At 37.8% G+C, this 27,010-nt stretch overlaps 1 protein-coding gene across 1 annotated transcript in view; it reads right to left on the reverse strand.

Annotated features, from left to right (window-relative positions):
• Positions 1 to 27,010, reverse strand: part of tnn (tenascin N) — a 43,172-nt gene that overhangs the window by 9,108 nt on the left and 7,054 nt on the right. The window contains exons 2-8 of the mRNA XM_017710958.2: positions 26,847 to 26,987; positions 25,603 to 25,825; positions 24,848 to 25,222; positions 19,736 to 19,999; positions 19,289 to 19,471; positions 18,357 to 18,446; positions 3,769 to 4,032 (exon numbers count right to left, since the gene is read on the reverse strand). Coding sequence (XP_017566447.2) covers positions 3,769 to 4,032; positions 18,357 to 18,446; positions 19,289 to 19,471; positions 19,736 to 19,999; positions 24,848 to 25,222; positions 25,603 to 25,825; positions 26,847 to 26,984 — 1,537 coding nt within the window. The 5' untranslated portion in view covers positions 26,985 to 26,987. The remainder of the gene's footprint in view (positions 1 to 3,768; positions 4,033 to 18,356; positions 18,447 to 19,288; positions 19,472 to 19,735; positions 20,000 to 24,847; positions 25,223 to 25,602; positions 25,826 to 26,846; positions 26,988 to 27,010) is intronic.

The following is a 27,010-nucleotide window of genomic DNA, read 5'->3' on the forward strand; positions in this document are numbered from 1 at the left end:
TTGCTGCCTCAGTTTTTTTAGAACCTTTTGTCAGAAGTTTATATGGTATAATGAAGTACAATTATAAGCATTCCATACAAGTGTTAACTTTTTATTTACAATTACATCTACTTTAAGCAAAGACTTAATATTTACAGTGTTGACCCTTCTTCTTTAAGACTTCTGCAATTCATCAGCTTCTGGGCAAAATCTTGAATGACGGCAACCCATTTTTGCCTAATCAGTGCTTGGAGTTGATCACAGTTTCTAGGTTTTTGTTTGTCCACCCTCTTTTTGAGGATTGACCACAGGTTCTCAATGGCCACAAGCCACACCCTCAGGGTGCTAGGGCATCCCCAAATTTTCGGTTCTATTATTGGGCAGCTAATATTAAAGCGTTGATGTACTGGATGACGAATGCACATGGTTTTGATACCCCCAAATGGTTAATCTTCTCAAAATTAGATGGAGCACTTAATTTCTAGTCTAAGAGTGGGATCTCATTGTTACATGACCCCTGTACAAATGATAATTTTGCTTTCTTCTTACAACTAAAAATTGTTAGATGAGAACTGAGCATTCCTAGATCACAGACCTACAATTACAGAACTTTGTAGCCTCACATTCCATTTTTTTTCTTTTTTCCCCACATCCTTGATACACTCTATTTTCAAACTTGGGAAAGACTTCAAGCTGTCATTGATAGAAAATGGGAGCTTCTCATTTTACACATATTGACAGGTTAAAATAATCTTAAAAGAAGGTAGGAAGAGCACTTAGATGAGCAAATTCCAGAAGAAATCTCACAGAAAATGTACTCATCTGTCTGTCAACGGCATTCTGTTATACAATTGAAGGTAGTACACTGACTTTATTGGTATAACGATAGACTGTCTAAAATTAAGACCAAATCTGTATTGTACATGTAATAGGTGCAAACAAGACCCTGCAAATTTACTATGTATGTATTGGAAATGTCCAAGATTACATTATTTTTGGCTGTCTATTTTTGATGCTTTCCCTAAAATTATGGGACAACCAATAGACTATGCTCCTTATATTGCATCATTTGGTGATACACAGCCAGTTGCCCAACTAAATAAGTACAAATGCAACATATTGGCCTTTCGCACTTTGTTAGCCAGGCGACTAATATTGTTGAGGTGGAAGGAACCGCTTCCCCTACTTATTCTCAGTGGCTATGCAACATCTCAATCTAGACAAGCTTGAAGAAGATATTCTCTCCAAAGATCTGTACAGAGATTCTATAGAATTTGGCAGCCCTTCTGACATTTATGAGAAATATGGAAGCAAAAAACATAACCCAATAATGTTTATTTTTTTTAAAATCACTATGTCCTAAGCATTAAAATAATTTTGGAATGTGTAATTTTTGAAAGTTTATCTCATTGATGTAGGCCTGCATGTGGGTTCAGGTAAATGGGACTATCTGTACTTTGTATACTTTGAAAATCTCCAATAAAAAGAGAATTAAAGAATTTAAAAAATTAAGTAGGTGTTAGTATGAATGTGTGCAACAATTAAATCATAAAATTGAGCTAATTTTAAATAAAGTGCATTAGCTAGCTATGCTATATTATTTAACACCTCAATAGCGCTGCAGTGGAAAAAAGCAGGTTTTGTTCTGCATCAGAAAAGCACTTCTGTACAGCTGTAGTTCTGCTCCTTATCTGTATCTTTCAACAACAGTGTCTGTAGCATAGTGACAGCAGGAATCCCATATGATGCTAATGCATAGAGTCCTGAGCAAAGTGAGAACTGTAGTGCTGCTAGCTCTGAGCACTGAAATTAAATCAGGCAGTGATGCACACAGTAGAACAATATGATCTCTCTATAGGCAACAAAAAAAATCACAGTATTAGCGTTTATACCTCACTTTTATATTCAGTCAAATAGAGTAAAGTCAGCACAGATGGACTTTGGCAGCAAATGTCAATTTTTTTTTGTCTCCATTTCATTACCCTATATGTCTCCACCCACACTGGTGAAGCGGCTGTGACTGTGTGCTTAAAACGTTCTAAAATCATACAGAGTAGGCCTGGTGGGAATATGCCAAAGTGGATTTTTAATTTAATTTAAAGTGCTCGGTTTGTGTACGACAACTGTCATGAAATTAGTCAGTGCGTACAGAGCCTCCTTCACTGCGTTTATTTAGCAAAATACACTCGATACCTGATATTAGTATTGGTGTCAATGCAGCCCTTGTAATGTCTACGTCTGGGGAATCTAAAGTTGTATTTGGCGTAAGAACTTAAGAACAGTTAGTTAGACTGACTTAAGTCCACTCAACATGCATTTCATGATGTAGAAATCTGCCCAAAAATCTGTCTGTCAATGAAAGGGAAGCATAATTTTTTACATTTATTTTTACATTTATTTTTCTGTTAATTTTTTTTTTGTGATGGCCAATTCCAAAACACTTGATAGGTCTCCCCCTATGAAAATATATTATTATGCTGTGAGGGTGAGGGCTAGCAAGGCTTCCTTCAAAACATATGAAGACAGACACAACTGTTGCTAAAACATCATTAAACAAGATCAACAAACTTGGAGGATAACACTAACTGCCTATTCTGTTACATCAACTAACAGTAGCCCACATTGTCTACCAACATGCTGGGAGATTGGGGAAAGGGAGGGAGGTAAATGCTCTAGCAGGCATGAAAAAAGGATTTTGGGGCAGGATTATCCTCTTTCAAGAAGCAAGATTAAATGAAAAAAGATGTACATGGTGCACAGTAGCTTAGCACTAAAGTGGAATTTTCCCAGAGTCTTGTGTGAGGGTCACTGACACACACGTTTGTTCCATCAAACAGGCATATGGAAGAAAAAGGAAAGGAAAACACAAAGAGGTTATGCACCTCTATTCCCTGTTCTCAGATCACTGCACCCATGAGGCGTCCCACTATTTGAGTTATGAGGCTAGTCAATGTCTGTTCCATTTTCCTTTCCATATGGTGAGGCCCACAGAAAGGGCTATCATGCTTTCCTATCAATGCTTTACCATCAGGTCCTGGTACCATAAAGCTTACCTGTTGCACTTAAGATCACAGTATCTGATTTTAACAAACCTAATTCTTAAATCTAGTCCCTAATGCTCTACTAATACTAAATGAATGGTAATACAAAGAAGATATCCACAATATTTATAATACAAATGTGGGTGACTCTTTGGGTTGGGTTTCCTAAGACTCCCTCAGATGGTAACACATTTAGAGGGTCTATTTTGCAGGCTTGAGAGATGGTTCTGTTCAGCTGCCTTGAAAATATTTAGCATTAACCTTTATCTTTTCATGACAGAAGTAAAAGCCAAAGACATATTTGATACTGTACTGACAAATAAAACAATGACGGTATTAAAAACGCAATTCCTCATTGTAGTCTTAAATTTTACAGTTTTTTCCCCACTGGTTAGCTCAACATTGTACATCCAATTAAAGAAATGCTGTTGTTAACAGCACAAATAATACAGTGAAGTACTGTCATGCATGAATGCTACATTACATTTTGTTTATTTAATTTTTGTGACAGAGGGAAACTAAATTAATTTTAAAAGGTAAAAATTCATTACATTTTATGACCATTCCAGCTGAAAGACAAAATAGTATGCTCAATAAAGATACTAAATGTGATAAGAAGTCCTATTCATTCAAGAGCCGGGGAGATGAAGCTGCTATGATGGGCTTTCCCAAAGGAGAGTTTAAGAGGAGGAAATAAAAACAGCAAGGCCCAGACCTGGTACCCTAAGCCTTGAGTGGAACATCTTACCGGTCTCAGCCTCTGTAGAGCTCTTTCTACTGGAACGTGCACCCTTGTAAGCCCAGATGAAAATGGTGTATAGGACACCAGGCTTCAGTGAAGTCAGCTGGTGGGATGTAACATCTGCTCCGACTTGGATCTCCTGGCTGGTGCCCTCAGGAGAGCTGTAGCTCAATGTATAGCCATCAATCTCAGCACGGACCTTGTCCCATGTCACAGTTGCTGAGTTCTCTGTAACCTCTCTGGTGACCAGTTTAGTTGGAGCATCAATATCTGAAAAAATTGAAGAAGTAGACTTTTTTTTTAACCTTTTCTTTAAAAAGCATGGGCTTTTTAGTTTTTTATATCCTAACCCAGTGTAACTCATAGTGTAAACAATTTTTGCAATTCTGAATAAGATCAAAAAGTTAAATATCTGAAGAAGAAGACATTCTATTGTAGCCTTATTTTTATTTGGCCCTGTGAGCTATGTATGAATGATTACAAAGATTGGGCATAAAGACCTTTTGAGCACCAAGATGATGTAAAAAAGGAAAATGTTTCTAATCTTACCTGTGAAACGTGTGAAACAAAATGAAACCTCCTATGAAAATCATGACAAACCCTCTTACACACTCACACAAACACGATCACACACACACACACACATATATATATATATAGTCATTATAAATGAGTATATTGTCATAAAAAGGGTTGTCTCTTTGCCCTTCATCAAAATATTTGCCCTTCATCAAAATGTTTTAAGAGTCATTCACTAAGGTAGAAAAATCACGAATTGTTCATTAAGTCTAACGATTTTAAATTATGAGATTTTTTAAAATTGAAACATTTGATATAGACAATTATTTATATGCTTTTGTATGTAAATAAAAGTAAGCTACACATATACAGTGTATTTGAAATGATACACATATATTTGATAGAAAATGTTAAAAGCAAAGTTCTAATTCCATGTTTAAATTTAGAAGAAATTTTATTTTTCTCCCACAAGTAATATACAACCCAAATTCCATTGAAGTTTGGACGTTGTATAAAACATAAATAAAAACAGAATATGATGATTTGTAAATCCTTTTCAACCTATATTCAATTGAATACACTACAAAGACAAAATATTTAATGTTCAAATGGATAAACTTCATTATTTTAAAAAAAATATTCACTCATTTTGAATTTGATGCCTGCAACACGTTCCAAAGAAGTTGGGACAGGGACAACAAAAGACTGGGAAAGTTGAAGAATGCTCAAAAAACACCTGTTTGGAACATTCCACAGGTGAACAGGTTAATTGGAAACAGGTGAGTGTCATGATATATGATGGGTATAAAGGGAGCATCCCTAAAAGGCTCAGTCATTCACAAGCAAGGACGGGGCGCGGTTCACCACTTTGTGAACAACTGTGTGAGCAAATAGTCCAACAGTTTGAGATGAACGTTTCTCAATGTGCAAGTGCAAGGAATTTATGGGTTTCATCATCTACAGTCCATAATATCATCAAAAGATTCAGAGAATCTGGAGAAATCTCTGCAAGTAAGCGGCAAGGCAGAAAACCAACACTGAATGCCCGTGACATTCGATCCCTCAGGGGGCACTGCATTAAAAACCGACATCATTCTGTAACGGATATTCCCACATGGGCTCAGGAACACTTCAGAAAATCACTGTCAGTGAACACAGTTCTTCGCTCCATCTACAAGTGCAAGTTAAAACTCTGCCATGCAAAGCGAAAGCCATATAACAACACCACTCAGAAACGCCACCGGCTTCTCTGGGCCCGAGCTCATCTGAGATGGACTGGCACAAAGTGGAAAAGTGTCCTGTGGTCTGACGAGTCCACATTTCACATTGTTTTTGGAAATCATGGACGTCGTGTCCTCCGGGCCAAAGAGGAAAAGGACTGTCCAGATTGTTATCAGCGCAAAGTTCAAAAGCCAGCAACTCTGATGGTGTGGGGGTGTGTTAGTAATCCATGGCATGTGTAACTTTCACATCTGTGAAGGCACCATTAATGCTGAAAGGTGCATACAGGTTTTGGAGCAACATCTGCTGCCATCCAAGCAACGTCTTTTTCAGGGACGTCGTGCTTATTTCAGCAAGACAATGCCAAGCCACATTCTGCACATGTTAAAACAGCATGGCTTCATAGTAAAAGAGTGCGGGTACTAGACTGGCCTGCCTGCAGTCCAGACCTGTCTCCCATTGAAAATGTGTGGCGCATTATGAAGCACAAAATACGACAGCGGAGACCCCGGACTGTTGAGCAACTGAAGTTGTACATCAAGCAAGAATGGGAGAGAATTCCACCTACAAAGCTTCAACAATTAGTGTCCTCAGTTCCCAAACTCTTATTGAGTGTTGTTAAAAGGAAAGGTAGTGTAACACAGTGGTAAACATGCCCCTGTCCCAACTTCTTTTGAACGTGTTGCAGGCATCAAATTCAAAATGAATGAATATTTGCAAAAAACAATCAAGTTTATCCATTTGAACATTAAATATCTTGTCTTTGTAGTGTATTCAATTGAATATAGGTTGAAAAGGATTTGCAAATCATCGTATTCTGTTTTTATTTATGTTTTACACAACGTTCCAACTTCACTGGAATAGGGGTTGTAATTTCAAGTATCATCATAGCGTTTTTACATAGTGATCTGTATTATATTCACCCCGCAAGCCTGAGGGAGAAGTGGCTTAGAAAATGGATGAATGGCTGGATGGATGGATGGATGGATTATATTCATTAATGGGCATTTTCACAAATTCTTGAGTGGAGTATAGATAACCAAGCTGCTGACAATCTGTTCAGTTTAACAGTTTGTTTACAATGTTAGAATTTTTTTTCCACTGTGGTTTCTTTAGTAGCGATGCTGTGAAGGTGTAGGAACAAACTCTTCGGTGACACTCGTCTCTTGCATACAAAGATGTTTATTAACATTGAGAGGTCGAAGTCACAGACAAGCCTTCGCGAAACAGCTTGGAGAGAACAGCCAATATTCTCTGACACATTCATTTCTGCTCCTGGTTTTATACCTGCGGTGGACGTGTAGCCCATATCTGGTTTCTGTTAAGATAGCCCCTAGTTCGATGTATGGATCCTCTCAAGCCATATTAGGTATAAACATACGTTCTTCAAAATGATCCTTGGTCATCTTGGTCATCGGCTTGCATTGTTTATCATTCAGGGGGCTCCTTGGCCAGATGCCTCCTTTATCTGCTCCACTGATACCCAATTGTCCTACTACCATTTTAGTCAGAGGCCCACAGAATGAACTCTAATAAACTCTAAAAGATTAATGTACTATAGAATTAATAAGATCAAATTCACCACACCACATACCTACAAAGCATACTACACTGGACCACGTGTATACAAACATACGTGACGCATACAGAGCCGTGCCCCGCTCCCACCTTGGCCTCTCCGACCACATCTCCATCATGCTGGTCCCTGCGTACCATCCCCCGCTGAGACGCTCCAGACCCACACAGAAGACCATTACTGTGTGGCCCAGCGACACTGACTCTGTGCTGCAGGACTGCTTCAAGTGCACAGACTGGCAGGTGTTCAGGGATGCAACTGTGCATGATGGGGAGCTTGATCTAGAGCTGCTGTCCTCGGATACATCAGCAAGTGTGCTGAGGATGTCACCACCACCAGGACTGTGACGCGTTACCCGAACCAGAAACCCTGGCTGAATGCAGAGGTCCGATCTCTGCTGAAAGTCAGAGATGCAGCCTTCAGGTCTGTCGATTCACAGAGACTCAGGAGAGCTAGACGAGAGCTGACGGCAGGCGTAAAGAGGGCCAAAAATGCATACGCTCGGAAGATCCAGGGTCATTTTTCTTCCCAGGATCCACAGAGCATGTGGAAGGGCATTAAGTGCATCACAGACTACAACACCAGAGATGCACAATGCACTACGGACCCCTCACTGCCTGATGCTCTCAATAAGTTCTATGCCCGCTTTGAGAACCCAAACACACCCCCCAGCACCAGACTCACTCCAGCACCTGGAGAACAGCCCCTCAGCGTGACCCAAACTGAAGCAAGGAGGGTCCTAAAGAAGATTAACCTCCATAGAGCTGCTGGCCCAGATAACATTCCGGGGCGGGTGCTGAAGTGCTGTGCAGACCAACTCTCCGAGGTGCTGACAGATATCTTCAACTCCTCTTTAATCCTGGCAGTTGTCCCCACCTGCCTGAAGACCGCCATCATCATCCCAGTCCCCAAGAGCTCCACAGTGATAGGTCTGTATGACTATTGGCCAGTAGCCCTCACCCCGATAGTCACAAAATGCTTTGAAAGACTGGTTATGACCCACATCAAAGCCAACATCGATGTCACTGGGAATCCACATCAGTACACATACCAGAGAAACCGATCCACAGAGGATGCCATCTCCTCTGTGGTCCACACTGCCCTCACCCACCTGGAGAGTAAGGACTTTTATGTCCGTATGCTCTTTGTGGATTTCACGTCTGCCTTTAACACCATGATTCCCCAGACCCTGGCTTACAAACTCCACACACTTGGACTGAGCATCTCTCTCTGCAACTGGGTCCTGGACTTCCTGACTAACAGGCCACAGTCTGTGAGGATCCACAACATCTCCACAACAGCACCGGCTCCCCTCAGGGCTGTTTGCTGAGCCCCCTCCTGTTTACACTGCTCACATATGACTGCCCAGCCGTCCATCCAGGCTGTCATATTTTAAAGTTTGCGGACGATATGGCAGTGGTTGGATGCATCACAAATAGTGAGAGTCTGGCTATAGGCAGGAGGTGGAACACCTGGAGAGTTGGTGCAGTGAGAACAATTTATGCATCAACGTGAAGAAGACAAAGGAGATGATTATGGATTTCAGAAGGGGCAACACCATCCCTCCCCCTACATATCGGCAGATCTGCAGTGGAAGTGGTCTCCAGCTATAGGTACTTGGGCGTACACCTAAGTAACAATCTTACCTGGAGTAATAACACTTCCAGCCTGATCAGGAAGGCACATCAGTGCCTCTACTTCCTCAGAGGCGTACTGGAGTTGGGAGGTCAGTCCTCATCTCATTCTACAGATGTGTGGTGGGCAGCATTCTGTGCTCCAGCATCACTGTGTGGCACGGAAGCTGCTCTGTGGCAGAAAGGAAAGCTCTGCAGATGGTGGTGAAGGCTGCACAGAGGACTGTTGGAGTCAGCCTTCCTACCACCATGGACATTTACACCTCCAGATGCAGGAAAAGGGCCACTGGCATCATGAAGGACACCACCCATCCAGCACACACACTTTTTGTTCCGCTGCCCTCAGGTAGGAGGTTGCGGAGCATTAAGTGCAAAACAACCAGACTGAGGAACAGCTTCTTCCCTGAAGCTGTAAGACTCTTAAATTCCAATTAGACAATCACTGCAATGGCAGTTCATGTCCACTTATTTATTGCTGCTTTACTGAATCAGTGCCTCCACTATATCATCCACACATGTCACTTTATACATTACCAGCATTTAGATGTACACCTCCTACCTCAAACTCATACTGCTGTGGTCCATGCTGTGTTATTTGTCCACCCCTTTATTTGCACCTTCTATTTATTGTTTATGTTACTTGGAGTTGACTGGACCGTGACTACAACGTTTCGTTCCACCTCATGTACCACATGTGATGTGAATGACAATAAAGCCTTATCTTATCTTATCTTATAGTCAAGAGGTAAGACAGAGCAAATTAGCAGAAAGATCAAAGAGCCTTATTGTAGGATGGCCATAACATTAGTCTCACTTAATATTTCACATCTTTAAGATTTTGATATTCTGATGGGTTGTGTCCTAAATTTGACTGTTAAATTTTTGAGAAGGCTTGCAAAAAGTATCTTAGTAATTAAGCCAAAAGTGTAATATGGCTGAACGTTCTACAGTTTCAGATGCCAGGTACCCCCCCCCAAAAAAAAAAATTACAGTAAACTTTCTTCTTCTTCAGGATTTTGATAGATTTCTACAATGTTGGAAAATCAGAAAAAAATGGATTTAAGCAAAAAGTGCAATGTGTCCATCCTTTATAGTGTTAGCTGCTGCGACATTTTACACTTAAGGATAAATTCCTACGATATTATCTCCTGATTCGCAAACCGTCTCAAAAATCTGACAGTCAGATTTAAGTCACAGTAATTCAGACTAATTCAGATTTGAAAGCGTGGGGTTAAAGTTGTGGCTCTGCGCCAGTTACTACTGGCACCAACAGAACTGTAAAATTACATTTATTAAATGGATAGTTCCAGTCCTAAAGTCTGATTGGCTGAGCCACATTAAAAGCCATTGTAAATGAAAAAATAAAAAAACCCTTGAGCTGTTAATGGAATAATCTTTCACTCTCATGCTGCTTGCATGGACCAGCTAGTATAGTGATGAAGTAAGAAACTGTTTTTTGCTAGAACTAGGCTGGTCAGCTAGCTAACAGGCTAAAACATCCAACAGCCTAAACAACTTCATCATTAATACCACAGGCTTCAATTAAAGTACTTACAGTATGATGAACAGTTTAAAAGTCTAAATATGTCACTTGAATGAATTACACACTTCAGATGTTTTAGTCAGAAGTAGTGTCAAACCCAGGCTGAATCCCAAATGGCTCTGTATTCCCGAAATGGTGTGCTATGAAAGTTTAGAAATTTTAGCCTCTACAGCCAAATAGTGCATCATTTATTGTGTATGGATGTGGCTGAATCCCTAATGACTATTCCTAAGCTATATTATACAGTTGAGTTGCAGGATCCAGTGTTTAAAATCCAGCGTAATGCACTGTGTAGGGAGCGGGAAGCCATTTGAGATTCGGCCCCAGCACAAGAAGAGTAAGCCACTGGATTGATGTTAAATAAGGCTCACGGTGGTAATTTGGTGAACAAAAAGTTTAGACCATTTTCATTTGACTGTTTATAAGATGTTTACTCAGTGTGAAAGCCAGTTGACACTGATGTTACAATATATTAGAAGTAGCTGTAAAATTTAACTGCAGAATTTGGAAGATGCTTACAACAGAAGAAAACAATGTATTTAAAAATGTGTGCTGAAATGGATGTAAATATGACCAGTGTGTGTACATTACCATTTCCATTTGAAACAATTAAAATAAAAGAAATCTATATGCATGTGAGTATTACCCCGTATGTGATACTGAACAGAGTAACACTATGTTTACATAAAGAGTAGTAGGATAATAGCAGACTACTATTAACCTATAAAGTGTCTATGCTACCAAACTCAGAACCATTCTGTCTGACCTCCCCTGATGGAGGCTGACTCATTATACAGCTTAATGACTGTGGGAGGCAATTGTATCAACAAGTATAAGGAAAGCTACATGAAGAGGATGAGCACCTTAGTGCACAATATACAGAATTTACATTATCTCAGTACGATTGAGAAAAGATTGCTTACTACCAGAGATGGCACTGATCTGTTACCTGTTATCTGTATCAGGCTGATATGAGCAGAAAATGCTATGGACAGGAAAAAAAGAATCAATCCAATCCACTACAGTAACAAATCAAGCATGAAATAGCATACACTCACATTGTATGATAATGTCATCTTTGGAGTAGTGGGGTATTTAAGAAGTATAAGCATGATATCCTATCATACTATTTTTAGATATTCATAACTTCACTTTATACTTAGTTTTAAAGAAAAAAAAAACATCTTATCTCTATCAGCCAATACTTACGGTTTCAATATTGGTTTAAAGACAAAGTGGAATTTGGTCATCTCTATTTACTGATATACAGTATAAGATATTGCATTTTATATGTAAACTCTTCATAACCAAGTTGTTGTCTAAAGCAACTCTTCAAGTGTCTTCCACTGTGTTTACATTTCAATGGCGCATTAACCAGTAGTGGACAGTAACTAAGTAAATGTAATTCGTTACTGTACTTAAGTAGTTTTTTCATGTATCTGTAATTTACTTAAGTATTTCCATTTTGGGCGACTTTTTACTTTCACTCCACTACATTTCAAAGTCAAATATCTTACTTTTCACTCCATTACATTTTGAGAAATCTGTTGTTCCTTTCGGTTTCTGTGTGTATAAAAAACGTAACATGTCAAAACAAAAGAAGTGCAAAGCAAGAACACCAATCAGGGCACAGTGGTCACTTTGTTCTAGGCTTGTTTTGACCTGTTGGTCATACCAACCCAGTGCAAGCACACGGTTCAACGTCAGTGCAGCAGCGTAAAAATTTGGGAGCACATATGTCTACCTAAATCGTGGAATTAACCTAACTTTGTGTAAATAGACCACAATATAGAAATATGTACACACAAGCAGTTGTGACTGGCATGTTTCTTTTTTCTGAATTCATACAAACACTTTCATTTTATAGTAAATTAGTTTCAGTTAGTTTATGTTTATGAACAGACACCTACAAATCAATATAGTAAAGGAAAATGTATTTGTGAACCTGTGTTTAAAGCAAGTTTTTATTCAGCTTGTAACTCATTTACAAAGTAATCTTAAACTGAAGCTTTGCTTGTTTGTAAAAGTGATTTCAGAGCCACTCGGTTCTACCTGATGGAAACTGTTTGCCTTCAGTGTTTTGTGCTTATGATCATTTTAATAGATGTCAGCATCACTAATTAATGATGTTCTATTAAAAGACTGGTTTACCAAGAGAGACACTGGACTCATTTTCACCTAAAATGAGTTCATGAAGTGAGTCCTGTTACAAAAATGACAACAGGACATACATTTTTTAATTACTTTTGCTTTCGAAACTTAAGTACATTTGAAGGCAAATACTTTTGTACTTTTACTCAAGTTGAGGTCTAAAGTAACGACTTCTACTTTTACTGGAGTAATATTTTACCTTGAGTATCTCTACTTTAACTCAAGTACATGATTTATGTACTTCGTCCACCTCTGGCATTAACACACTACAAAGTATGCCATTCATTGGTTTCATCTGATGTGGCCACATATTGCATGATTGGTCCAGCATGTAAAGTTTGTGGGTCGCTGTATGACAAAAAGTAGTTTATGAAGCACTGGATTCACTTTTTAGACGTTCCCATGTACCATTGAATACCACAGACAAAAGCTGATATTTTTAAACACAATGGTTTGAAAATATTAATTTAATGACACATGATACATTGACTTTCTGATTATTAATTAAATTAATAAATATTGACTTAGGAAGACTACAAGGTATATCAATATATCAACATCACTGGCACAAAATAAGGGGATCTGGTGAGGAACATGCTGGTATGGGGGTCTGTGCCCCCATGATTGATAATGGCAAAAATGAGAGGAAGTACCCTATTACCCACCCTTCAAATGGGAAAACTCATTGATTGCAGCCTAGAGTGTGCCTTCATACAACATTATTATGGTGATGTGCTCTCTAGAGCAAAAACAATTGATAATGTGTCTTAATGAGTGCCCTTCTAGTGGAAAAATGTGATGTAGTGTCCTAAAAAGTGTCCTTACAATGGTCTAAACTTCCAGTTAAAAAGAGTGCAGGTACAAAATGCCCTCTATGCTGCCCTTATTGCCAGTGTCCCAAAGGATGCCTTCAATGTGATGCAGTGCCATAAAACATGTCCCTACATGTATGAGAATGTGGGGAAGTTAAATACTAATGTATGTACACTGCAAGTGCTTTTATAGATAGCTGTATCATAGGTTTTAGCCTAAATGCCTAGCTAAGGAGCTAGCTAACTCAACAGGTACCTTGCTTAGCTTATTCTATGCTAACCTGTAGACTCAAGAAATCAAGTAAAGGTAAACAAAAATCCTTCCCTAGGGAAATTATTTTAGTGTAATTTGCGCAAAATGCCCACAGGAATTTAATTTGTGAACTGTTTTTTTCATTAACTTAAGAATGACTACTCCTGACTATGAAGCTCCCAAATCATAGCTTTCTCAATGACATTATTATGTCTGTGCATGTGTTCATGAAACAAATTTTAATAGTTCCCTCTGTGTTTTACATTAGAGGCGGTTGTGGAAAAAAAATAATAGGTTTTTAGTTTTCTGTGTAAAGTGGATCACCTAATAACATAATGTTAATTCTGATCAAGGATGAAGACTATTTCAACATATATTTGTGAGCCAGTGGGGCCCCATGTCATGCAGTAGAGCCCCTTTTTATTTTTTTGCTACAGCCCATCAAACAGCATAGTCTGCCGCTGGTCACAACTCAAAGTTTTTGAACTGTGTAGCAGTTATTTCTACTGTTTGAGTGATTCGAAGTGGAGAAGTCATGAACATCATGAGTTTGACTGTTTAGTTTAGCTTCTGTTCTACTACTTGTGGGAATGAACCTTATTGATTTTGCACTAAATGTTTTTATGTGCATTGAATGCAAAAGAATCCAGAAATTAAGCACTAACATAGTTAGCAGAGCTGGTAACAAATATAAGTCATCCATTTTATATGTTGAATCCACAGCACTTCAGAAATGACTATTCTGCAGTCTTAAATCTACAAGTGCTAACTTTTATTGACAAATGTAAAAATTAATAAATGTATAGCACTGTGTGAAACTAACATTAATACATTACATTAAAGTTTTTTTTCCAGTATAATCATAGATCATGCTTTTAATGTTAAGACAGTTGCCTTTGGGTTGTTAAACTGCTTAGGTCATTGTGCATCCAGTTACAATATCCTGTCATTGCCAGCAGCACAAATAGTATAGTGAAGCATTCAGCATCAGCATATTGCAATTCACTGCTAGGTTGTTGATCTTGTTACCAACATATAGGCAGCCCAGGCTTAAAAGATGAAATATGAATGTTGTGGCAGTGTGTGTGTGAGTCAATGGCTAGGTTTATAGAAGCTATGCAAGCACCAGCAGCGTTAGCTGCAAGAGGAAGTTTGAAGACATGCAAAAGCAATCATCATTTGGCGTATTCCTCTGTGACTGCAACAAGGTCAGTGCAGTTTCACCATGCTATTCGCTTCATGGAAATTGATTAATCGTGCCTTCCAAAGACACTGGGATTCACGTTTCTCTTTTAAAAGCTGTTAATTATTGCTCCTGTCTTTTTTGACTGGCCTTAATTTGAGCCATGGTTTGGAATACAAAACAACAGCTGCAAGACTGCAGAACACTGCAAACAACAGCGTCAGTCCAGTGAATGCCAGTGAAAAAGCTTATATCTTTCTGGCTTTAACCACTGGAACCCGATTGTATCGTAAAAAAAGCAGCATCAAATTCTACTTGACAAATGTCTTAAGGACTTCAGCAGGGAATGGGGACCTCTGATCTATGAGTCACAGAAGCACAGTTACTCTGTTATTCATATGTATATATTGTATACTCTCATCATATCAGGTAATGGCACATTATGTTTGCATGATGCAATCATGTCAACACAGACCAGAATTTTCAAGGAACATTCCACCCCTGGCTCAGACTACCTGGACCACTCTAAACGTAGACTACTTAGTGAAAATCTATGAACCTGGAGTCATTAAGTAATGGGCTTTCTTGTTAGTATTTGAGTTTTGTACCAATATATTTATTCAACTTTAACTTAATTTTAAATTACTTTAATTTGAACATGTGTAAAGCTTCATCACATACCCCTGTTATAAACATCCAAATTCCTGCAAATCATAAAATATGTAGCAGGCTAAAACCCTGTACAATTATTTTATATAATGTATTGTCAATACATTCATAAACTTTAATAATATTTAAAGTCGAATGCAACAACCTGTGTGCTACTGTTTTAACTGTATACTGTATCACTATATAAAAAAGTATAATGAATTGTATGCATTTCAATAGTATAAACTAATGTCTGCTTTTAGATGCTCTAGACCACCCTCTAGTTAAGTTTTTTAGGCATCATCTGAGAATGTAATGCCTCTAATTAGTAAAACAATTTTTTGACCTTTAATGTGACATCTACTCTAAGACTTTAAAAAGATTCTATTCTAGGTACTATGTGTGCCTCATTTAAAAGTAAATTGGTGGAATGTCTGTCCTCATCAGTAGCCAATCACTAGTGAAAAGGTAAGGTGGGTCTACATTGTCCTATCTGGTCTTTATTGTTATTCTGAAATGTAGAAAATAATAAATATTAAGACAAATTCTTGTGTAAGTATATATATTCAAACTTTTGTTTAGTACAGTACATGCACATATGGTGTGAGCCTCAAAGACAAGTCCATGTTGATCTGGAATTCCAAAGCATCTGTGCTGCACCGTAGGAGCATGAAGCTAAGTAAACATGTCTATCCTAAACTCTTTAAAGCATATGTGAGGGTCAGGGGTTAGATGCCAGACATGGAACCAAAAAGAAGTGTTAAGCTCAGAATGAAAACTATTTATGTTGACCTTCAAATGATCAACTGACCCTTCAACATGAAGAGACAATGAATACTCAGTTAAAGCAATACTCTTTTATGAGTGCAGCAACAGTTAAGTCTCTTTTCTGAACGCACCTTAGAAAATAATGTCTTTTAAGTCAAAGAGCGGACTATGTTATATTTACATTTTCTGCCATAATGCAATGGACCAGACACTGAATAAGAATTGTTGGAACACTGCTGCTTTTATTATATATACATATTTAGAACCCTTCAGTGAACATAGCTGTGGCATGAATGAAGTATTTTCTACAATCTCACTCTTGTTTTTTAATCCCATAATTAGTCCCATAAGTCTAAGAGAATGGTCTGATTATTTAGCCAGAATGACTGACCCCAATTACCCTGCCAAGACACTGCCTAAACTATTATTAGTCCATATATCTCAGCTAGACCTATTTAAGACTTTAAGATTATTATAGACTCCTAGATATTCCTAATATCAATATTACTGCTGATAATATTAGTAGTATAATCACTTGTAGGTAGTTTGACCAGAGGAGGATGGGTCCCCCCTGGTGAGCCTGGTTCCTCCCAAGGTTTCTTCCTCAGTTCTGAGGGAGTTTTTCCTTGCCACTGTTGCCCCCGGCTTGCCCACTGGGGGGTTTCTGTACATTCTGTACATTCTTACAGTCCTGTTGAAACTTTGTCTTTTCTGAAATTCTGTAAAGCTGCTTTGTGACAACATCCGTTGTAAAAAGCGTTACACAAATAAATTTGATTTGATTTGATTTGATATATCTAATTGACAGTGGGCAAAGAGCAGTGTTGTATCTGCAAAATTTCCATTTGGAGCTGGGATAAAATAAATGTTTACTGAGTTGAAGCTCCCTCAATCAGCAACTATTGTAAATGGCCTATGTTGACACACCACTACAGTGTTATATATGCGTTACCATAACTCAGCATCACACACTTCCAAAAATGGTTGCCAGGTCTAAAATTAAGTGTGGTGCTGAGGCTTTAGCAATGTGAAAATGTCAGTGCTAAAATGAGCACGTATATATGGCTACAGCTCAGACCACTACACACAATAACAAACTGGCCAGGAACCCATCCCCTCAGGGAACCTCAGGAGCATTGGTTGCTATTGGATTTTTGTGACTTTGAGGGGCAAAGATCATTGAGAAGCTGTACATGTTTGAACAGCCCTGGGTGAAAAAAAATAGGTTTGCTTTTTTCAGTCAAGGAAGCAATTTAAATGATTTATGGCAACAACAAAAACATTGGTAATATACATGTTTTCTTGTAAAGGCTGATTTAAACACTGAACCCAGTGAAGAAACTAATTTTTAAGTACAATTTGCTTGAATTCCAAGTTGTGTCACTAGAAGTAATAGTCAGTGAATTAAATAGTTCAAACCTCAGTGTTAGCTAAGAACATTTCTATGTAGTTCCCATTGTACTGCTTCAGTCAACATAATTTTTATATTTCTCAGTATTTTAAATGATGAGTTCAGTACTTGAATGTAAAAAAAGTGTTGGAGAAGGGATGGGTTTAAATGGTGCAAAGATTACTATAGCATAACAACCAGTGCTGTCTCAAGTGTTTGTTTGTTTTTTGGCTTTTTTTTGGTAACACTGTACTGTAGACTTAACATCTGTGCCAGATGACATTGTTGTGTATGACTCTTTCTGGGGTGAAATGACATACACTTTGTAGCTCTGTGTATGTCACATAATGACATAATGTTTATAATAGCATAGAGATTGACAATAAGGTCAGCCTAAAGACCACTGATGCAAGATCCATTGAGCCAGCAATGTGATAAAATAGATTAAAATAGGATAATCTTTTATCATTTTCCACAATGGGGAAATTCTCAGCGTTACAGCAGCAAAGGGATAGCAATGCACTCAAGAAAAGAAAAGAAGTAACAACATTAAGATTAATTACTTAACAAGGTTTTTAAAGTTTGTTACTGGTTGTTGTATAGGCAAAAGCATAGATATTTTAAAAATAAAAGGAGAAAACAGAAAGTAAAAAAAAGCTCAAAGTGAACTGGTGCTGCTGCAACAGGCTGTCACTCATTTGCTTCCATCTTAGTGTCATGACTCAAAAAAAGTGTCATGACACAAAAAATCAATGAGAAAAGAGGAATCATTATGACAGACAACTTTGGAAATAAGCCTTAAAAATGTCCACGTTGTTGTCAGTACAAGCTTATGTATAGACATTACCCTACAGTAAGGTGTTTTTAATGTAGAATCAATTACATTGCCAACTAACCTGTGACTCCTGTGGTGTGAGAAGCCTTGCCCTCACTACTTCCTTTGATGGTCTGCACTGATATCTGGTACTCTGTTCCTGGGTTAAGGCCTATAAAAAAAAACAAAAAAAAAAAAAACACTTAATTTGTACACAAACAAATAACAGAAATGCTTTTTGCATTTTCATTTATGAAGGGCAGCTTTGTTGATGCTTTCATAATTAATGGTTTTGAGGCATGGACTGTGATGTGCACTACTATTTAAAGGTTTAGAATCAGTTGTCGTAATAATAATTGCTATTATTTCGCAACACACCAGAAGATATTTTAAGATTTAAGATATTTTATTAAATATATTTCTTTGACAATATATGGATGTAGAAGTTAATAATTGATAAATAATGTACTGTAATTAACTATTTATAGTTATTTCTCGATAAGCCTTGAGATTTAATCACCACTGTCCAAATATATTCCTGAATATTAATTTTGCTATAATTTGATTCTCATGATGTTCTTGGTGTTATATAGCTTTCCTAATTGTTATGAAATTATTAAAGTTCTGTTCATCATTCTGGGCACATCAAGCTTATTTTGCCTGCAAATTAGTTAAAAAAACTAAAGTTGTAGTTGCTATGACATAGTAAAATAGTTTTATATATGTATATCCAACAAACTGGTTTCATATTATTGACAACAGTTATTCTAATCTTTTTCAGGCTTAATGGGATGGTACCGTAGATAGACTCAGTAGGTCTAAAAAATGCATTTTGTGTCTGTTTTCAAGAAATTAAATGGGATAATAAATCTATATTAAGAATATATGTGCAGGTCAAGATAGATGTGGATTTTATACAGTGATAGGCTAATGATTGTTTTTGGCCAACATTAAAAACAAATTAGGCCATTTGTTGAGCAGCGATACCCCATTGGAGCCATAACTTCCACTGACCTACAATAGTGTGTATGGTCCTGGCCTCCTGACTCCTGGCCACATTCTCCTGCTCCTCTTGGCCATCAGAGCTAGCATGGCGCAGTTTGAAAAAGTCTACCTCTGCTTCTGGGTTTTGCCAATCCACCTGGATAGAGTCCTCTGTCTGGCCCAGCACACGAATTTCTTCTACACCAGACAGCTCTGCAGATATGAGCCAACACACAACACACGGCCTGTTAGTCATAAGAAATACACCAAACATTTTATGTTGTTTGGTCTTTAGTTGAAGATATGTGTAATTGTTCTATGTGCTTTATTAAAATTGTCTGGGCGTGTGTGTTGGGTTTGGGGGATGGGAGATGGTCATGGGCGATAATCACTACGGGGTGAAAGTTTGGGGCTAATAGTGACCTCCCCCATTTTTTCCATATATGAGTGGGGTATAGGTAAATCAATTACTTTTACCTGTGGTGGCCACGATGCGGTCTGCGTCACTGCTGATGCCCTTGATGACAGCATACACCTGCACAATGTAGGTCACTCCAGGTTTGAGGCCAGTGATCAGATAGGTGTTTTCTGTGTTTGGCACTTGTACCTCCTGCAAGGCTCTCTCATCTCCTTCAGGGTAGTAGGACAGCACATAATACTCAGCACCTCTCACGCCCTCCCACTCCACCAGCAGAGACACGTCAGTCACCGTGATCAGACGCAGTCCTTGCGGACCCAGCACTGCAGAGGAACATTTAGGTTTTCACATGAATGATTTAATACCAGTGTGTAAAACTAGAAAAATCATTCTTTCTCAGTCCCACATGGCATTTACGCCTTCCTACATTTTGTTTAGTTATTTCTCATTCATAGCACACAAACTCTGTCAAAAGTGTGCATTCTAAACTGTTAATCCATATCACATTTGTGTTTGTAAGTATACCACTTTGAAGAAAAAATTTTAATTTGGTAAAAAAGTTTCATTATTAACATGTTTTGTCATTTGATATTTTTTGACATTGAAACAAAGTAAAAAAGTCAGAAGTCCATATAGAATATAAATTGACTGTTAATCTAATTCATCATTACCAAATATTTTGTTATTTAACCCCTTAATTGACCAAAAACCACTGGCAGGTCCGAGGTTTTACTACATATTTTTTTAACCTAAGAATAACTCCATGTAGATATTTAATAATAATAATATCTAATATGTAAGTCTGGGACTTTAAGGGGTTTATTTAATACCTTGCATTATATATAAGTAATTAACTAAATTGAATGCATATCAAAATGATAATAATAAGTCTAGATTTCCTGGGGTTAAATGAAGTCCTACAGAGCTTGATTGACTCACTCTGTAAAAAAGGAGGCCTAGAAGGCCCTGAGGATTCTGGGTTCTGGGAACTGTAACTTTTATTATTTTTAATGCTTTTAGTTTAGTTTATGCAAGTATTATTTTACTAATCTTATTTCATTGTTAATATCTGGTCAGAAACTGTTTAAATTCCAAAAGGAAAATTATCCAAATAGGTGGTTTCACTGTGGTATCTAGTTAAATATAACTAAGCTAGCTATGTTATGCCTCATTGATTAAATATGAATATGAGCGGTAGTCTAAGTACCAGCCTGTAGATAGAAATGGAAAAAACTGTGGTGGCCTCTCTGTGCCAAGGCAAAATTGCAGGGTAAATATATGCTAATATGCCTGTCATAGGCTTCAGATGTCTTTATTTAATCTGGAATAGCCATAAATGTTAATGTGTGTCAGTGTTTATCAGCATTAGTTAATATGCTATTATAATGCCAACAGTTGGATTTTTCCCTCATTTTTTAATGATTGGGGTTGCCATTCATGGCCCAACCTGAAGGCCTAGTTCTAATAGATGGAAATGGACATGACTTGTCACTGGATCTCCATCAATAAGAGACTCACCAATGAGGGTGAAGAGAGTGTATTAACAAAATGCACTGAAAACATGATACATTGAATGTACTTGATTCAAATGTGTACCTCCTTTCTCTATGATTAAAAATATATTACATCAAGACAGTTTTGTCTTTCATTTTACTTGCATTTGACCACAATTGTGTGTATGTAGCATATTGTATTCATTAAATTCAATACATTTGTTCTTCAGAGTGAGTCCTATGGACCCCAAACCAGACACACAAAGTAAGCAGAAAAGTTTCCCTACAGAAATTGTCCACCAGTGTAAAGGGGAAAACACATAAAGGTGGTGGATTTGAGAAAAAGAAAAAAAAAAGCACAGGGATCACATGTGGGGAGAGTGGAGGAGGGGGTTATGGGTGCTGAGGAGATCACATTTGCTGGGAAAGAATGCACAGCAGGTCTGGACATTGCTCCACATGGTGAAGGGGCAGGAAACCAAATGTTTTTCTTCACTTTAGAACCCTTTCCACCCAGTGGCAGTTAATATACCCATTCCTGTCTCTCTCTCTCTAGCTATTGCTGATAACAATTTCACTTTTAAATAACATCTTCCAAAAGGCCTGTAGGATGAATACATTTGCATCTAATGACTGAAAACAAGTGAAAGTGCCAGAAATGCCATGTCCTCTGGTGAAAATAACTATAATAACAAAACTGTGCCACAGCTTTATAAGATAGTAATATAAATATATGACAGCAGATTTGAGGGAAACACATTTTAGACATATTTTACTGCCATGCCATTAAGAAGAGCAAGTCAAACATTGGCAAAGATTAGTCTCTATACCCTGATACAGACCAAGCATATTCATGCTTAGGAAATATTGTTTCAAGTTGTCTTAAGTACAACAATTTGGTGGTGTTCGGGGCCTGTATTCATACTTTGTCAGAGTAGGAGTGCTGATCCAGGATCTGTTCATGTCAGTATGGTCATAGTAAATAAGAATCTGATCCTGGATCGACACTCCTACTCTGAGAGGCTTCATGAAAAACAGCCCACAACTTGTTTATGCTGAGTCTGTGGAGAAAAGACAAAAGTCTAGATCAGTACTTCTGTGTGGTAGGTAGTACATCTGCAAGAACTTGATATTGCACTGTGAAATCGGCAGAAATACCCTGGTGCTTATAATAAAGCTCCCAGCTGAATCTCTTTTTTTGATAATTAATCTCACCCCAATGAGGGTTTTACATTTTTTCCTCCCTCCCAGGTCTTCATGCACAAGCCCTCCTTGTAAGCTGAGACCTCAAACTCCCTGCTGAAGGGAAATGAGTTCAATGCCTGTGGCTTCCACAAATATTTCCATCAACATTACTGGCAAAACTACTTCCAGATTATAATGTCAATCTAAAATTGACAGGATCCAGAAGCCACATAGATGAGCAGAGAAATAGTTACAGATCAGCAGCACTCTGCCCAATGAAAATTCAAAGCTTTACAGTTTTCTCTAATTAATACATTTTGAATGAAACACATGTTGAATGAATCACAAGTGAAATGTTCTAGAACATTAGCAGCACACATTCATTAATTTAGTGCACTTCTCACACAGGCAGTCATCACCATAGAGGGATCTGGATAGGTAGATAGCTACGTTAACTTTTTGGAAATATGATGCTTTTAAAAAACACTTATTTCCTCCCTTACAGCAAAGCCACATATTTTTTCACATGATCACATTTTTTACACGCAATAACAAGTTTTAACACATGAAGTGTGCAAAAACCATAAACATTCATTTATAAATTAAATTCATGTAACTTTTCTCTAAAGGCTAGTTTTTTTGTATTTCATCTTGAATGTAAAATTTCAGTTGAATTGGTAAAGATATTATGTGAAAAATGGTTAGCTGCTAACTGATATATTGGTGATTTATTTCTTTTTTATTTATTTCTTTATTGAAGTTCCTCATTTTTTAGGATTTGGATGGTGACATAAATAGCATAGCATGGTTTATTTTATTAGATTAAATCAAACAAATCACTTTAAAAACTCTGGGATTTTATCACAATCATCAGCTTATTCAGTGCATGTACACTTGACAAAATTTTTGTTTTCCTATAGGAAGCAGTAAACACTAAAGACTCAAATCATTACTACAAGACATAGGGATTGGACTATTTTGGATATGTAAACATACTCAGTGTTTTAAGTTGCTGCCAACTTTTTTTCATGTTAAATTGAGTTGCCCACCCTACATATCTATATGTTCACAGCATGACATGTTGGTAATATTGACAGGCATACTTAGGCTTTATTATTGATATTATAAAAATTAACATGCTTATATTGACAGGGTAATATGAATATGGTGTCCTGCAATGATGTGGCAAAGAATCATTAGAGTAAAGTAGAACATTTAGATGAATGATTGACAGCTTAAACTATCAAATACTCTGCTAGCACCAATTAGTGTCATGGTCATGAAGTCATAATTGCTAAACCCAGCTGTTAGAGCTTTGTCAAATGTGCTGTATGATCCCTCAAATTATCATTCGTGGACTTAATTATGCTGTCGCTTAACCTAGTACACGCTCACTCAGAAGTGTTAGCATGAGTGATGTGTCTAGGGCCCTAAGGCCCTTGACATTCCCAGCATTGTTTTTCAAGAAGATTGCATTCTATGCATTCCTACATGGAGGCACTCCCTATTTGTAAAGAAAAGAGCTGGAGATAAGAAGGGATAAGTGTGAAGTTCCTTGAAATATTGATTGAAATATCAAGGGAGTATATATACTGTATAATAATCAATTCAATTACATTTTGTCCATGGCCTCCTGTGCATGGAGCATTTGTGCATTTGCTTTTGCATTATTTTCATACCAGCTCGAAAGAAAATGCCAGACATCCGTGGCAGAGGCTAAACTGACAGAATTCCCTCATAGCAAGGGACGTTGCTATTAAGCCACCAATTATGACAAATAGGTGTAGTCTGAAAGATAAACACACTTCTGATGACTTTGAACTTACAAAAACAATAATTATTGAAGAATGGTTTGTCAGATATCTGCTCTAGGCTCTAAAAAAAAGACCCAAGCCTCAACCTGAAGATAACCCTGAGATTGATCTCAAGCAGATTTCTACTTGTACACAAACACAAAAAAGAACACAGTAAATGCATTTATTGAGACAACATAGGGGCTTATGGAAACAAAAAAAGTTGGTGCACTAACATGTTTAGAGGGTAGCACTAAGTAAGTTTTGTTTATTTGTTAGCTATGTTACTAATTCTACTGTTTAATGGCGGTTGTTGCTTATAATTTTTTGTCAAGAACAGGCAGCTTTGATCTTTGGGCTGTTTTAAGCCTCACAAATTTTTCCACTCTTTTTCAAACATGATTCTTAAAGGAACCAAAAGAGATTATTTTATGAAATGATTTGTTGCACCTTTGTTGCATCCTATAAGAAACAAAATTTTTGTTTGCCTTTTTCTAAAATACCTTCTGAATTTTATTTACATCACTGTACCCCACGGTGGGTGGGGGAAAATAATATTAATTCGTCTTTTTCACCACCTCAGTCTATCACCAAAAACATCATGGTAAAGAAAGAGAATGTGTTATGATTTCTGTTTCACCTACCTTGTACATAAATAGTTGGTCCCATCAGGACAAATATGTCAAGCTCTAAATCTTACCCAAAGAGCAGTCAGCCCCAACAAAGCCCTCATCGCAGACACACTGTCCGTCGACGCATCGGCCATTGTCTTTGCAGTCATCTGGGCATCGCTGGGTGCTGCAGTCATCCCCAGAGAATCCCTCAAAACACATGCATTTGCCATCCACACAATGGCCCTTGTCATTGCAGTTACTGGGACACAAGAGCAGGCTGCAGTCATGTCCAGTGTAGCCAGCATGGCAGATGCAACGTCCGTCAACACAGAAGCCATTATCATTACAGTCATCTGGACAGGAAGACACAGAGCAGTCTGGACCCCCCCAGCCTGGGTCACATTTACAGCTGCAAGAGTCATGCTGGTATGTGCCATGCCCACTACAGCTGGTATCCACACCTGGAAAAATGGAGGTGAGTCAAATGAGAGCAGGAAATACTCCATATTAGATGAACCTTAGTTCAACTACAGTGGAGTTCCCCATGCACTGCATAGTTTTGCATTTTCCCTGCACACCTGGGCAACATCATCAGCACTTATCAAGCTGAATCAGCTAGATCAAGGAAAACACAAAAATATGAGAAATTAGACCATGCTGTGATGTTTTTGCTGTACTGTCATGAACAGCAGTGGCCAATTATTTGAAAAATAAGTGGCTCCATCAAAAATACAGTACATATGGCTATTTACCACTAAAACTAAAAAAGAACACAGAAATAAAATGTTTTAGGAATCTTAAGAACAAGCCAATCCTGTGTTCATAGGTTGTGTGCTAATACCTGAGCCTCCTTTGCAGCAGCCCTGAGCGCATTGGTTCTTCAAGTAGGTCACCTCCTCCTCAAGGCCATTAACACGATACAGCAGGGCCTTGAAGTCCTCAGAGTCCGCACAGCCACAGCCACCTGACACTAGCTGAATGTTGTGCTTGAAGATGATGTCATTTTCTCCATTCAAAGTCAACACCTGACCACCTGAGGCCTGGTCCTGGGACAGCAGAACAGCCTGCGAGCATGAATGGATATGTTATCCATTTTTGCTATTTAATACAAATAGTATTTCAGTATCCCAGCAAGAAAATATATCATTTTGTTATGAGTAAAAAATTTAAACATGGAATATTTAACATAAATTTATTGCGTGCAGTTAAAATAAGAGCTGATCTATACATGATCATTCAACTAATATAACCATTTTAGTGGTTTATGTGTTGGTAATTTTTAAAACACTATTAGCTGAACTACAAGACTACTCACAACTTCTGCTGTATAAATTTGTCAACTATTCATTTAAACCATTTCTAGATGTAGCTCTGTTTAGTTGTATTTTTTTAACATTTACAATAACAACTGCTTGTGTCCCAACATTTCCTGCTCTACACATGTTCAGTCTAAATCTTATGTTTCCTTTGTTAGGACCTCTATTAGAAATTCCAACAAAGGAATGGAAATTGCTTCATTATTTAATCTATATAATAAAATATTTTATAAAATTTTTGTTGGCTGTCTGTGTTTTTCTTTGTGACTCTGTGTTGAGGTGCTGGCGAGCAATGAGGAGTGAAAGTGGGCTGAAAAAGGGCACTTTCTGCACACAACCCATTTTTAATCTTCTCCACAAAGACAGTTGTACTGAGGTAAATAACACAACTGCTCGTCTTAATATTAAAAACTGTGTACAACTGCCACAGTAAATATAGCATTTATCCACAATAAAACACTTTGCTTACTCAGTTATAAAGACAAAAGTTAAACTCAAGTCTGGGTTCTCGTTCTGTAAATCATACATAAACAATCTATATTCCAACAGTGAAAAAAATGTCCAAAAATTGTGAGGAATTTCCAACACAGGCAGACATTGAATTTAATGTCTACTGTGAAAGGGGTTAAAAATTACAAGCTAATAAAAGATATACAAAATTTCTTTTACTTGTTCTAAACTACATTTACTTTATTTAATTCCCTAATTAAAAGAATATTTAGATGTGATTGAATGTCCTTATTTTTTAATAAACTGCATCCATTCCTACCTGTGAGCCCTGCTTACAATCGGAATCAATCTTGTACACATGGCTAAATGTGATTCCTTTCTCAGACTCTTCTGCCAACATGACCCGGGAGACTGCACACAGTGCCCCCAGCATGAGCCACCCTAGCCTGGTGAGCATGATCTGTGAAAGAAAATCACAAGGGG

The sequence above is a fragment of the Pygocentrus nattereri genome, chromosome 2 (assembly GCF_015220715.1).
Source record: "Pygocentrus nattereri isolate fPygNat1 chromosome 2, fPygNat1.pri, whole genome shotgun sequence".
Classification (NCBI taxonomy): domain Eukaryota; kingdom Metazoa; phylum Chordata; class Actinopteri; order Characiformes; family Serrasalmidae; genus Pygocentrus; species Pygocentrus nattereri.